General features: G+C 41.2%; 1 protein-coding gene across 4 annotated transcripts in view; it reads right to left on the bottom strand.

The window, feature by feature from the left end:
- Positions 1-555: 555 nt before the first annotated feature.
- The window catches only part of GPATCH2L (G-patch domain containing 2 like), a 45,307-nt gene continuing 30,631 nt past the window's right edge, over positions 556-15,231 (bottom strand). For all 4 annotated transcript variants that reach the window (XM_051620858.1, XM_051620859.1, XM_051620857.1 and 1 more), the window contains exon 10: positions 556-14,726. In XM_051620858.1, the coding sequence (XP_051476818.1) occupies positions 14,554-14,726 (173 nt within the window). In that variant the 3' untranslated portion in view covers positions 556-14,553. The remainder of the gene's footprint in view (positions 14,727-15,231) is intronic.

Below are 15,231 nucleotides of genomic sequence, written 5' to 3'. Positions count from 1 at the left end.
GCCCTGGAGAGATGCCTGCCTGTTGCCATCTCTCCAATATCTGAGAAACCAGAAGGAGACCTAGCAATGAGAACAGTGCTTCTCAACTCATCAGTAATTGTGGCTGGATTTGCAGAAGCTCTGAGCACTCATAGCTGCTACAGAACATTATAGGAAATGTGATTTGAACCTACAAAAGTCTACAGAATAAACCACTCCAAATTGCCAGTGCCTGGTATCTCAGCTTGGGCCCAACAAATTCAGAGGTGGCGACTAGTTTTTGCTTCAGTCATTCTAACTTAAACACCCCACCTATAAAATAAGGGTGACAATAACATCCAAATTCTAAGCACATTAGTAATTTCATTAACATTCTGGGCTGCCATAGCAGGAGGTACCCTGAAGACACAAGGAAATTATTTCTTTCCTCTTCAGAGGGGAGTCTGGATGATGTACAGTAAATAAAGTCAGTATAAATGAGGAAAAAAAGCCAAACCCAAGCAGCTGTACATTCCAAGGGCCTCAGCCCTTCTACACTGACTGAGGCAGGAGCTTAGTGTGAAGGGGGGGGGGGGGGCAGGCCGGGAGGGGTCAACAACAACCCAACAACTAATCATGCAACTGCTTCACTGCATTGTGCATGCGAAAGGGCACTGATAACAGCAACGTAGGCCACTTAAATTGTAGCCTTTTTTGTCAGGGGAGAACAGATTGTCTGGTTTGTTTTCCTTTTCTATTGGGGGAGGGGGGGGACGTGTAGAGGGCTGGTTAAAGAAAGTACTTGTTTAAATGTCTCCATAAATACAAACACAGGAAGCCTGTGGCTCAGAGTCGTGCACCTTATCAATGTGGTCAGGAGGATGGGAAATGCCACTTGCCCCAGGGTAGCCCTGTGGTAGCCCCTGCTGGAGTACAGGGCTGCACCTCACGGCCTCTCCCTCCATCTCCTGGGAATCAGACCCTGCCCTGCTCATTCCCACTCCTTGCTGTCTCCACAGTACCTGAAAGGACCAGCAAGGGATAATAAAAGGCTCTTGAAAGCTTCTCTTGCTACTTGTGTTTGTATAGGCTCGTTTCATGGTGACGCTGGACCGTCAGGAAAGAAAACACAGGACTTCTTTCACTCACCACACAACACGTGGCATTAAGCATCTTCACCTCCAGCTTTCTCAAAATGGGAATGAATGTTTCCCCATGGTGGGGGGCTGGGTGAGTCCAAGCACTTGCAAATTATGTGGTGAAGCAAGATGAAGAAAAGTCCTAAGGCAATACTGGTGAACCTTTCAGGAAGCTGGTGTCCAAATGACTAAATAAACATCAGTGTCAGTGCTAGCAGAACCACTGGCTTGCCATCACTGCCCCTTCAGGCAATCTGTGCAGATGAAGCTATGATACTTCTCAGAGTAAGATTTCTCCAACTACATGCAATTTTTAAAGTGTGTTTTGCAAAATCCATGTGGTTTATCTGCCTAATGGCAGCAACTCCTAAAACCTGCTCTTGTTCTCCTCTCCCTGTATACTTCTTCATTAGAAATTAACCTCATTCAGCATTTTGAAACTCTATACTATGTTTCATTTAAAAACTATTATCAAGTATCTGCTCATAGTGGAAAATTGCTTTACTTCAGCAGAGAACAAATCTTGTACCTCCAGATTTGAGATATCCTTTATTTAGATGGGAGTTAGTACATAGCAAGTCTACTTGTATTCATTTGTAGTTTCAGTTAGTTCTATGAGCTGGAAAAGTATGAAGCAAGCATGGTCTGAAAAACATAAAAATAGTGAAAAGCCACAACAGTCAGCCCTGTTACTGAATTTAACACCAGCTATTTAAACTAAACTGAAAACATTCTCTGTGCTTGGGTGTAAAATTAAGGATGTGTGAACAAGAACCAACCTGGGCTTTTTTTTGTTTTGGGGGTTGTTGGTGTTTGGGTTATTTCTGGTTTTGGGTTGTTTGTTTGTTTTTTTATAGAAATACCTCCAATAATCAAATGGATCAAATAATTCCTCAGAAAAAAAAATAAAAATGAAAGTAGGTGGCAGACTGAACCAGCTCATAATGATTTCTAAATATCTGACTTTTTTGACTCTTAGCCATAGTTGATCACATTTGCCAAATCTGGGTGCTTCCCATAAGAGAATCTATTGTTAAGAGCTCTTTCCTCCTTCTTCACAATAAAACTCAGCACATTTCACCAGGAACACTTCCCAACTCTCACAGGTACAGCTTGCACATGAGAGAAAACTAAACACTTTTAAAAATTAGACACCCCATCCCCTAATATAGTGTTGAGAATTAAAACCACTTGCAAAGAATCTTTTGTTTGTTTGTTTGTTTGTTTAAAAGTATTAAATCAATTTGGGATCTCATTTTTTACAATTTATTCCTTGGAATAGTTAACATGGACAGAGTCCTGTTTTGTTCCTTCCACAAATGTCCATAGCTATCAATATTGGGACAAAAATATATGCAAAAGAAAATTTAAAGTTCACTGCTAGTTTCATCTTTGAAACCGCTGCTATCATGGTAAAAAGAATTACACAGATCTATCTTAAAAGGATGTTAGTGTTGGCAAAATGAATAGATATCCATTAAACTATCAATTGAGACTGACCAGCTCATTTAAATTAAGTCCCTTTTGGGACTGGGCAGATCTGAAGCAGTGACTTGGATGTGAAAGACTACTTAAGACACTCTGGAATTGTTTCAAGTTCTGAACAGGTAGCATCCCACTTGTCTTCGAGAAAATGTCATGACAAACTGGGAAACAAACAAAATCATTGCAAAGAAAAAAGAATGGACATAATAAATTATCTCAAAATCCTTCACTCAGCTTTGCAATTCAAAGAAAGAAAAGCTTCAGATTACAGTCTAGGAAACATTCAAGGAAGCATGCAGATTATGGATATTACAATACTGTAAATCTAGTTAGATGTCAATGAAGCCTCTTTTCTCCCACTCTCAACTCAGTTTGGTTTATATCAGATAAAACACTTCTTTAATATATTGATTTATTTCCAGTTTCTATAATCAGAAAGATTCTGCAAGGGCCTCATTCAGAGAATACACATCATGTTTAAGACAGAAAAATACAAGCAATAATCTTATTTACATGTTACTCCCAAAACAGAGTTTTGGGAACCCAGAATCAAATCCCTGTCAAACAGTTAAGCCTTATGACCACATATAACATTTGGGACATGTTTTTTAGCAGACATGTTTGTGATCTGTCTTTAGGTAAGCCCTTTGGGACAGGAGGAAGCTAGAATGCAACTGACAGCAGCTTTGACTAACTGTCTGGTGTTGCTAAACTGCAGAGAAAATTCAATGGCTTCAGCAGTGCCCAGGGGCTCTGGTCAGGCCAGACCAGTCTCAGTTCATGGCACCATTAGGAGAGCTTCCAGAAACAAGGTCTCACACCAACCTGTGCAACAAAACCAAATGCTAGCATGGGACATTAACACTATGTCCAGCACTTGAGATCTGAAGCAACAATTCATATGTGGCATTATTCCATCAGTGGAAATTTCCGCTCATTTTGAAACACTACAGCATAATGTATTTTAATGCTGAAAAAGCTGAATATGCTACTGCTCCCTAATGTTAGAGAACACACTACCAGAAAATTGCTTCTCAAGTCACACCATCTCCTCTCAGATGAGTGCAGAAGAGCTCTTCCACTTGGAGAAACCTACCATCTGGTCCTTCAGTCTGATCATGAAGTCTACAGGCTACCAAAACAGCGCTCCTACAAGGAGGTGTCTTCCTTATATGCCGTAAGAAAGAAAAGCACAAGCAACATCTAAAGTGATTAAGAAAAATATTGCATACTGCCCTGGTTTTAGCTGGGATAGAGCTAATTTTCTTCTTAGTAGCTACAAGAGCATTTTGTTTGGAATGCAGTATGGGATTTGGTATGAGGAGAGTGAGATAACATACTGATGTTTTTATTTGCTACTAAGAAATCAAGAACTTTTCAGCTTCCCATATTTTACTAGTGTGCACGTGCATAAGAAGCTGGGAGGGAGTATAACCAGAGCAATGGATCCAAATTTGCCAATGAGATATTCCATATCATTCAACAATTTATACAGAAGAGCTTGCAAAGAAGTTTTCTCTGTCTTTCAGGATTGTAGTCTTGGGATTTCTCTTAGGAAATTAGGAATGGCTGTGCATTGCTCAGCAGGTGCTGAGCAGCTGCATTGCACATCTCTTGTTTGTATACTGTATTTTAACTTTTTTTTAAATTTAAATTACTAAATTGTTTTTATCTGAACTTACAAGTCTCCTTACTTTTCCAATTTTTTCCCCATTCCCTGGGGGGCAGGAGGGGAATGAGTGAGGGGTTGTGTGGTATTTAGCTGCCTGCCAGGTTAGGTAATAAGCCCAGCAATGCTCTGCCTCACTTGTTTCTCATTTCAGTGCAACGTGCAGGCAGTTCACACACCTGAGTGAATGAAATGAGACAGAGCTGCTGAAGCTAACCATGTACATAGGGAATACTACCCCAAGACAGCAGAACTCTACCTGCCAGTATTGCAAGAAAGGAGGAATCCTCATCAAGGATGCTCTTCAACTGAGTGATCAGGTAGGTTCTGAAAACTGCACACTCACTTGTCATTATATCACTCACAAATAAACCGGTAGGCAGAAATGATGCTTCATTTCACTTGGCACAGATAAAATTTTTCACAGCTCCTTTTCCCATGCAAAGTTCATACAATCTTTTGGCAACACCATAAAACTTCCATCACCATGACTTTTCCCTGTTTGCCAAAACACTTCCCTTTTTTCAACAGATCTCTATACTGTATAAATCTTCTGTCTTCTCTGAGGTTCTACACCAGAAGTAACTATAATTTAATGTAAACTGACACACACTATAAAATTGACAAATCAATGTCTTTTAGATGCCTCTGTATTTATTTCAATGGCTTACATTTGGCTACAAATTTCCTTCCATAAAGCTACTGTCTTCAGATTGAAGCCTTAAGATACACAGAAGCTACTGCTTTCCACGGTGCTTTGTTCCAATGGTTAGTCTGCCCTCATTGTTAAAAACTCACACTTTATTTCTAACTTGAATTCATTTGGCATTAGCTTCAACTTCATTTTTATGCCCATCTGCTCAAGACAAGAGACACTTTATTACCTAGTATTTCCATTTCCATAAAGGACTTTCTGCCACACAGGCTACACATCTCTGATCCACTTCTTATAAAACTAAACAAGACTGAGCTCTTAAGTATTCCAAATTGCAAAAACTGTCAGTCCAAGATTGCACTGTAATACTGCTAAAGGAAATGCACAGCATTTTGGAAATTAAAAAAAAAATAAAAAAATCCTCATTTTCTAGGATCTTGTGCACTGAGGAGCAGTGATGAGAACTTTAGCTTCAGAGTCAACTGCCTGAATATCATTTTAATGGTAGCATTACATCAGTGTTTGGGCAGCAAGGGCTAGCATGATGCTTGGGTAGATGAGCATATGAATACTGAACAGCAATAGGGAAGCAAGTGTTCTTTCTTCTGTAAAGAAGCAGACTCTAGAACTAAATGCAGATGGATGTGGAATACTGGGGATTTTCATGCAGGAGCATAAGCAAAGGTTAAATAAGTTTTACAGATTGAAGCTTATGAAAAATTACTTCTATGAGTTACTGGACTACACAGGACTTGTTGACTGAGCATACGTAGTTATACATGACAAAGAAGCCTAACTGTAAAGGAAGAATAGGACTTCTCAACCTTGGTGAAAAAAAAGCATAGCAAGAAACAATGTCAGGATATTAACAGTAGGAAAAAATATTCCAAGAGAAGATGCAATTTCCTTATAGAGAGGGTAATTTATAAGAAAACTGATTATCAAGACAGATAAGTGAAGCCTTACTTTATGTTTTTAAAGTCAGATTTCATTATCTTCTAGAAATGTAACTAAATCCAGTTGCAGGATAAATACTATAGCCAAAAGCTTCCAAAAAGTTTTCTCCAGCCTTCAAGAGTTTGTAAATATTTTTGAGACAGGACACTGAGCTAGGAGAACATAAAAGGAAAGCATTGCTATATAACTACATAGTCCTTACAGTGCCCTCTAGGCACCCCTAGGCCACTGTGGGTGAAAGAACAGTGAGCCTGACAGACCTTTGGTCTGACCCAGAACTGCCTTTCTTATGTTGTTCATCCCATTTCCTTCAGAGATTACAAAAAGAGGGCAGCTTTGCAAAACCCTGATCATCCTCATAATACTGGCAGCTCCACTTTAAGACAATGAATACTCTGGGTCATACACGCAGGGCTCAGCAATACTTTTTCTGATTATTGTCTGCAGGTATACAGGGTTTGCATCTTTCTCTGATGTAACAGACTGTGCCAGCCCATTTTCCATTTTTACCAATTCTTTGAGTTGGCACAAGAATTCTCTTTTCCTGGTATGCAAGGTAACACATCTTTGTCAACTCACTGGAGTCACACTAAAAAGCAGGTTTGCAATTTGGAAGGTATTTCACCCACATTAAAGTTGGGAAGGATGTTGAAGGTTCCTGCTGTCTCCACAACATAAGTCCCTATGTCACCTGACTGAGGGCAAGCCATGCACTTGTCTCCAGGCACTGATGACAGTTCAGTCTCCCTGCACTTGGCACAGTTTGCTTCTCAAGAATGAGATGCTTTGGTATAATTAAGACATGTTCTCTCTGCTGAGTACTGGGTAAAAGTGAATAGCCTAAGACAGTCCAGTCTTGCCTTCAGCATAGCAAGTGGCCCCTTATGCTTCAAGCCTTAAGAACCATTGCTGTATTTTTCCCATATTTCATGGTGCAAAGGCAGAATGTGTCAGCCACAAAACATGGATTGGAATGGCTGAATGCAGGGGACAAAGACACAGTAATGCAGTATCACAATAACAGAAGTTTGTCCTCCTTTGATAGTCTCCTAGCAGACTATAAAAGTATTTTTTTAATATCAAATGACTGGTAGATGGCTTCATTTTTGCTTCCCTGAAATGTTCTCTGGTTACAAAACTGTTCATCAAGACAACAAAACAAAATTCTTATCCACTTTACATAACTCCTTGCTGACATCCAGGCTCATGCATTGTTTTTTGTAGCATCTTATGTCCAATATCACCAACCCAGACCTGTGCAAATCTTCTGACACTGTCCCACATGACATCTTGGTATCAAAACTGGAAGGGTATAGATTCGATGGATGGACCACTTTTTGGGTAAGAACTGGCTGGATGGTCGCACTCACAGGGTGATGATCAACGGCTCAGTGTCCAGATGTGACAAGTGGTGTTCCCCAGGAGTCCAGTTCTGGAGCCCCCAACATAAGAAGAACATGGAGCTCCTGCAGAAAGTCCAGAGGAGGGCCACAAAGATGATCCGAGGGCTGGAGCACCTCTCCTACAAAGACAGGCTGGGAGAATTGGGTTGTTCAGCCTGGAGAAGGCACCAGGGGGACCTCATAGTGGCCTTCCAGTACCTGAAGGAGGGCCTACAGGAGAGCTCTAGGAAAGCCTTATTTTAAGGGCTTGTAGTGAAAGGACAAGGGGTAATGGATTAAAGCTGGTAGAGGGGAGATTTAGATTAGACATTAGGAGGAAATTCTTTAGTGTGAGGGGTGGTGAGACACTGGAACAGGTTGTCCAGTAAAGCTGTGGAAGCCCCATCCCTGGAAGTGTTTGAGAGAAGACTGGATGGGGTTCTGTGCAACCTGATCTTGTGGGAGGTGTCCCTCCCATGCAGGGGGGTTGGAACTAGATGATCTTTAATGTCCCTTCCAACTGAAACCATACTATGATTCTATGATTCAGTGCAGAAGGGGTTACAATAAAAATGTCACTCCATCACTCTTCTTCTAGCCCCTCCTTCAATTTCCCTTCTCATCCTCTGCTCACTGGAGCAGGTCTCTGCAACATCCACAAAGTAACAGCATGAGCTTCTACACTTCAAAGGAGAGCACTAACTGCCTCAATGCCATTATTCAGGAATGCTGGCAAGACACACCTCTGCATATCACCATCATGACAACAATCTATCATTCAGTAGCACTAGTCCCAGCCTCTTTCAAGTTTCTCTTCAGCTACTGTTTTGTTGCCTTCTTCACTCTTTACTGTACCTTACCTTAAAATCATAAATCTATAAAGCTAGAAACTTCATTCTTCTAATTTGCACTGCTCCAGTATCTACCAAACTGGGTATTAAGACTCACTAGACCTCACTGGAACTAATGAAAATGTGCAAAGAGCAACTGCTAGAGCTGCTCCTCCCAGCTCTCTATTTCTCTTTCACTGAATGTCCATCTTCTCCCTGTACATCAACAAAGCCCTATTTGCAAAGGTATGTCCTTACAAGACTGGTCTCTGTCAACCCTGAAAAACTGTGGCAAGTGCATGAAGTTACCAGTGATAGGAAGGGGTACGTATCATGTCACCTTTCTAAAAAGGCATGAAAGAGGATATAGGAAATGACAGGCTAGTCAGCCCTACCGCAGTCCCTTGTAGCTTTATAAAGCAAGTTCTGGAAGCCATCTCCAGAAAAAGGACAAGAAGGTGACTAGGAACAGCCAGCCAGATTAAATGAGGGAAAATCATGCCTATGAACTTGACTGTCTTCTATGATAACATGACAGGCTCTGTGGATGTATACAGAGCAGTGGATGCTGTCTACGTTGACTACTCCTGATGCAATCTCTCATAGCATGCCCATAGCCAAATGGGGCAGCTATGGATGGACTGGGTGCTTTCCAGTAAGAAAGGTCAGTGAGAAACTGGCTGAATTGTCAGGCTCGAAGAGTAATCATCAATGGTTTGAAATCTGTGTGATGGCCAGCTATGAACAGCATGTCTCAGAAGACAATACTGAGATCAATACTGTTCAGCAATCATTAGTGATCTGGTGGAAAGTGACAGAGCATACTCTCAGCAAGATCAGAAATAATGGCATGCTGGGGACACAAGCCACTGATATGCTGGAGGGTGGGGGTACCACCCAGAGGAGTCTATACAGCTTGGAGAAATGAATTGACAGAAACCTCATGAATAGCATAGAACAGAATAGAATAATTTCAGTTGGACAGAACTTACAATGGTGATCTAATCCAACTGTTAAAAGACCAAAAGTTAAAGTATATTATTAAGGGCATTATAAAGGGCATTGTCAAAATGCTTCTTAAACAGACAGGTTTGGGGCATTAACCACCTCCCCAGGCAGCCTGCTCCAGTGCTTGACCATCCACTCTATATAGAAGTGTTTCCTAATGTGAAGTCTGAACCTCCCTTCACATGGCTTTACACCATTCCTGTGTCCTATCACTGGACACCAGGGAGAAGAGATCAGCACCTCCTTCTCTACAACCTCCCAAGGAGGGAAAGCAGAGAGCAATAAGGTCACCTCTCAGCCTCCTTTTCTCCTAGAGAAATCTGGAGTCCTCAGCCGCTCATCATAGGACACACCTTCCAGATCTGTTGCTCTCCCCTGGAAGCTTTCAAGTACCCTCATATCATTTTTAAATTTTGGGGCCCAGAATTGCACAAAATGCTCAAGGTGAGACTGCACCGATACTAAACACAGTGGGATAATCACCTCTTTTGACCAGCTGGCTATGTGTGTTTGATGCACCCCAAGATGTGGTTTGCCCTCTTGGCTGCCAAGGCACATGGCTGACTCATGCTGAGCCTGCTGCTAACCAGCATCCCCAGATCCCTTTCTTCAGGACTGTTCTCTGGCCACTCCTCTCTCAGTTTATATGTGTCCAGTGATACTCTGTTCCAGGTGCAGAATCCAGCATTTGTTCGTGCTAAATTTCATGCCAGTGATTATTGCCCAATCCCTCTGCAAGGGATCTTTGTCCCTGAGAGGGTCAACAGCACCTCCCAGTTTGGTATCATCAGCAAACCTGCTGATGGTGCATTCAACTCCTGCAACCAGATCATTAACAAATACATTGAACTGAACTGTCCTTAGAACTGAGCCTTGAGGAACACTGCTGATGACTGGTCACCAGCCAGATGTACCCCCACTCACTACAACCCTTTAAGCCCTGCTGCTCAGCCAGTTCTTACCTCAGTGGACATGTATTTGTTCATCTCACAGTTGGACAACTTGTCCAGAAGGATGCTGTGAGAGACAGTCTCAAATGCCTTATTGAAATCAAAAAGCACTAAATCCACAGCCTTCCTTTCATCCACTAAGTGGGTGACATTGTTGTAGAAAGGTATCAAATTGGTTAGACAAGGTTTTCCCTTTGTGAACCCATGTTGACTGTGCCAGACGATTGAATTGTCCTTTAAATAGCACCCAGCAGCATCTTGTCTGTAACTTTTCCAGGTACTGAGGTTAGACTAACAGGTCTGTAGGTTTTTGGGTCTTCCCTCATGCCCTTCTTGTAAACTGGAGTAACACCAGCTAGCTTCCAATCAGCAGGGACCTTCCCAGAATCTCAAGACCTTTGGCAGATGATTGGGAGGGGGCCTACTGTAACATCCACTAGCATCTTCAGCAGTCTGGGATGAATCCCATCTGGCATCATGATGTATGAGCATTCAACTGATACAACTGGTCCCTTACTATTTCAGTGTCCTGAAATGGAAAGTCACTGTTCCCACAGTCATAGTCCTCCAACTCAAAGGACTGAGCAGTCTCAATTCAATCAGTATTGTTACAGAGTATGGAAAAATAAAGCATTGAATGTCTTCACTTTTTCTTCATCCCAATTTATCAGATGACCATCTTCAACAAGTATCACTTCAATATTTGCCTTAGACCTCCTCTTGTTATTAATGTACTTCAAAAAGCCTTTCTTCTTGCTTGACACAATACTGGGCAGTTTCAACTCTTATTAAGCTTTGGCTTTTTGTGATTTCTCCTGCATATGCAAACTACAGCTCTGTAATCTTCTTGTGAAGCCTAATCTTGCTTCCAGAGATCATACAATTACTTTTTCCTCTTGAGTTCCAAGAGGAATTCCCTGTTTAGCAAATCTGGTTCTCTGTGCTGCTCGCTTGATTTTCAGCACAATGGGACTGCCTGCTCTTCTCCTTCCAAAAGGTGGTCCTTAAAAACTGACCAGCATTCGTGGATCCCTAAGCCCTCAGAAGCAGATTTAAGGGGATGCTGCTAACTGGCTTGCTGAGTAACTTGAAGTTAGCTTTCTTGAAGCCCAGGGTATCAACTCTGCTGACCATTCTTCTCATTACATGAAAAATTTTAAATTCAACCATTTAATGATCACTGTGGCCAAAATAGCCACCTAGCATCACACCTCCACAAGTCCTTCTCTATTCATAAATAACAATTCTACCAGGGCATCTTTCCTAGTTGGCTCAGTGAGTACTTGTGACAATAAATTATTTTGAACATACTTCAGGAACATGCCTTGCTTATCAAAGCAGCCTGGCATTAGCAGTTGATGCCTGGGAAGTTGAAGTCTCCCATAAGGACAAGCAGAGAAGACAACCGGAGAGAAGACAAACCTGGAAAAAGACTAGGGAGTCCTGGTGGTCAAGAAGTGCAATACAAGTGAGCTGTATAACTGAAGCAATAATCACATCCTAGAAGCACAGTTCCCAAATCAAGGCTTCCTTGATTTCCTTTCTACTCAGACAAACCACATCTGAAGCACTGTGTCCTTCACTGCAAATACTGTATGAGTGCAGTGTGAGTTCTAAGGAATCTGCCTTGGAAGAAAAGAAACAAAGCAATGCACCTAGTTAGTTCATGTATGGATGATGTAAATATTCACATCTGAATCAATCTACTGAAGTCTGTCGATTAACAAAGACAGATAAATTAATTTAGCTTGTCTACCACACAGGAGAATCAAATTTGGTTGAGAGTCTGACTGACCTGCAAGAGGATTCTAACCCAGAAATAGGAAAAACAGGGCATCCGCAAGAACTTGAGTATCCTGGCACTTGTTGCTAGGGCAAGAAGTATGGCTTACCAAGGCCTGCTAGTTACTCTTCAGTACTGCCACACATACATTCAACCTTTAAAGGCAAGGAAGACCTCCTAGGAGCTTACAACTTAAGAGCTTAACGAGATGAACAGTGCTACTGACCTCAATAGGAAAATCTGGTAAATTATCTTTCCATGCCCCCAGAGAAAAAACATACGAAATCTGGCAACCTTCCCCCTAGCCCTTGCTGCAATGAGCAAGATGAAGGCTGTTGATTCCCTAACACCTCAAACATCTCTCTTATAAAAAAGTTTTGAAACTGTCCTGACACCACAGAAAAAACAGAACTACTTTGAACAATATTTGGAATGCGGCAACATATTTCAGAATTGGTTTTAAAAAGAAAACTACTACAGCCACCGTTTAACATTTCTGCTGCGTGATCAGTAATCTGAGCCTATTTAACAGGCCCAAACCAAGAGAGGTTGTGGAGGATCCTTCATGAGATTAAAAACACTCATTTGCATAAATGCTCTTTTAGGGAGCCACACCCTGTCACCAAGACAGCCTGCAAGTTAAGTTACAAGGCTTCCAATCCTAAAATTTATGTGCAGGTTTGCCATGAGTATGTGACCACCTTTCCCCTTCACTGTGTTCATGAGTACTACAGTATCTACTACTCTTCACTGCTCTAGGTTTACCTTTTCTTTGTATGTTCTAGATTACAGGCTCTCCAGTGCTGAGACTTCCTGTGCTACCTCTTAAGTACCATTTCTCAAAATAAGTACAAAATAAAGACAATCCAATGACTTTTAAAACAGGAACGCTCCTCTCTCCACAAAACCCTTAAAGCTTGTCCTGTAATCCAAAGTGACCTCTGTACTCCTGCAGCAAGGCAAAAAGGCTTCCCCTGTTCTAATTAGTTCTAAAATCTACCAGCACCAATAAATAAATAAATAAAAAGTTTTGAGTGGGATTTACATGGTCAGATCTGACAGTTTGCTTGAGCTGCAAAATATAAATCCAATTTGGATCTCTCCCCACGAATAAGTACGTATTAGGGGATCAGACATGGATGGTGTGTCTGTAATATAACTGTATTTGTCTATCCTGATTTAGTGAGTCATTCAATTTTTGTTTTGTGCATGTTATGACCATTTAACATTTTAATACAGAGTCAAGTATAAATCATCACTTTATATCTTCACAATCAAATCCGTTCCCTCAGCTATTTGATTTATAAGGAGAACACTGCAAAGCCACTAAACCCATGCAAATGTTGTTACCTACTTAAGAGTGGTAGCTGCACCTTCACATTCAAAATGAATTTTACAAGCTTACGTGGTACTGTCTGAAAGCTCCACCCAGTGAGGAAAGCAAAAGGAGTTCTATGCATATAAACAGACTCTGTTTTTGAAGGACTTAAGCAGCCAGGAGGCCAACTGTTCCTTGACACATGCTATGAAGGTAATATATTCTAAAAAAATAACCCAAAATAAGTTTCAGGCAGAGTAATTAAAGAAAAGTAAGTCAAGTGTGAACAATGATTCAAGAAAAGAGAGGGGACAAAACACACTCCATATATTCTGCAACAGAGAAGGTAATAGGGGACCAAATGGAAGTGCCATGAGAAGAATCTCTTTTGTGTGTGCTGTGGAGCAAAGTACAATCATCAGTAGGTGGAGACACCTCTAGTAGATAAAGCAGATAATACTTTTTGAAGAGAGGGAAAACATGAGACAGAAGTGGTCTGATCAATAACCAGAATACTCTGAACTCAGCCGATTATTATTATTTTGTCAACTTCAATGGCAAGCATCCTTTAGAATTCCAAGTCATTTTTTAATTTATACACCAAAAAATTTGAAGTTTTGTATAGCCTCTACCATACTCCAAGGATATTCAAGGGCCCAGGTTCCTTTACAGGAGAGCTTGCACATATCTGTCAAAGTAGTTCTCCCAAAACCTTATCCAACAGGGGATTTAGGAAAGAACATGCAATACACAAGCAAGATTAAAGACATTGATAACAAGGAAGAAGGAAAAGGTCTGATGGACCATGCTGCCAGTGAGCCAATGGCAATTTCTGAATGGACAAGCACCATATTTGCTTTGCTAGAAGCAACATGATTCGAGTCCATGAGCACATGGCCTGAAAATATTCTGCTGATACAGAATTCAGTCTCCACATTTTGACTTGTTTGCATTCCCTCCTCATTCCTCCACCAAGAAATCCTCCTGGTCTGGAAGAGAGCAGGGGGAGACTTCTGCCTCCCTGAGTGGTAGTGGGACTTTCACCCAAAAAAAGTCAAATGCACAAACAAACAACGTTTCCAGGGGATGAATAAAGATCTGAAAACCCAAAAGAACCTGTACATGACCCAGCACATATGAGCTGGCATCAGGGAAGGAGATGAATACATAATAAATACAGCAAGAGAAAGAACATTTTTAAAAGCCACTGCGGTGCCAACACTGATCACCTTTTTTAAAACATAGATTCACAGACATGATTTAGGTATGCGGGGCACGCAGATGGGTCTGGATGATGGCACGCATCACGCACCACTACTGCAGATATCACTACTGCCAAACAAGACGTCTGGTGAGGACACATGCCAGAGTCATACACTTCCACAATCCAGCAATCTTCTACAGTTGCAATGATTCTTTTTAGCTGTATCCAGGGCTCTTCTCTGGTGGCATTTTAAAAAGGTTACTGGAGGCAGGAATAGTGGCTTTCTCGGCTGCTGGTGTTTTTCCTGTCCACTCAGAGTTCTGGGATCTCATGGATGGTGGTGCTGGTAGCTCTGACTCTGCTGCATCCATGTGGATAGATAAAGTTGCTGGAATATAAAATTGCAGAAAAGGGGGAACAGAGGAAGAGAGTAGGAAAGGGCAATGAAAAAAAAAAAAGTTAGAAAAAGTGACTTCATGGCAAATGCCTCATATATATAATTTCTTATATGTAGGTGTTATTTACCAAGTTCCTTCAAGTTTCCCTGCCAAATTTCTTTGAAAGATAAGTTATTGATAGCATTAACACCTTTGCCCTAATGATTCTCACATTCAGAACTCCAAGTTCCCAGTTCACTAACTAGGTTCCCTTAGTCAAAGTTCCTATTGAAAATCAAGAGCTTTAGCTGTCCCATACTTAAACTGAATCAATTCATAATCATTCAACTGAATATAGTTTGATCTCTCCACAAAGACTCAATTAACCCTGTATCTGAGAAGTTCAGTGTCTCTGAATGCTTGGCAAATTTCAGGTTGCAAAGCTCAGTTAAGAATAAAAATATACCTCTCCTCTTTACCCAGTAAAGGCAGTACCATGAACCTCCACATATATCA

This window comes from Apus apus, chromosome 5 (assembly GCF_020740795.1).
Source record: "Apus apus isolate bApuApu2 chromosome 5, bApuApu2.pri.cur, whole genome shotgun sequence".
NCBI classification, from domain to species: domain Eukaryota; kingdom Metazoa; phylum Chordata; class Aves; order Apodiformes; family Apodidae; genus Apus; species Apus apus.
Note: the sequence above shows the minus strand (reverse complement) of the source record. Positions and strands in the feature narration are given on the sequence as shown.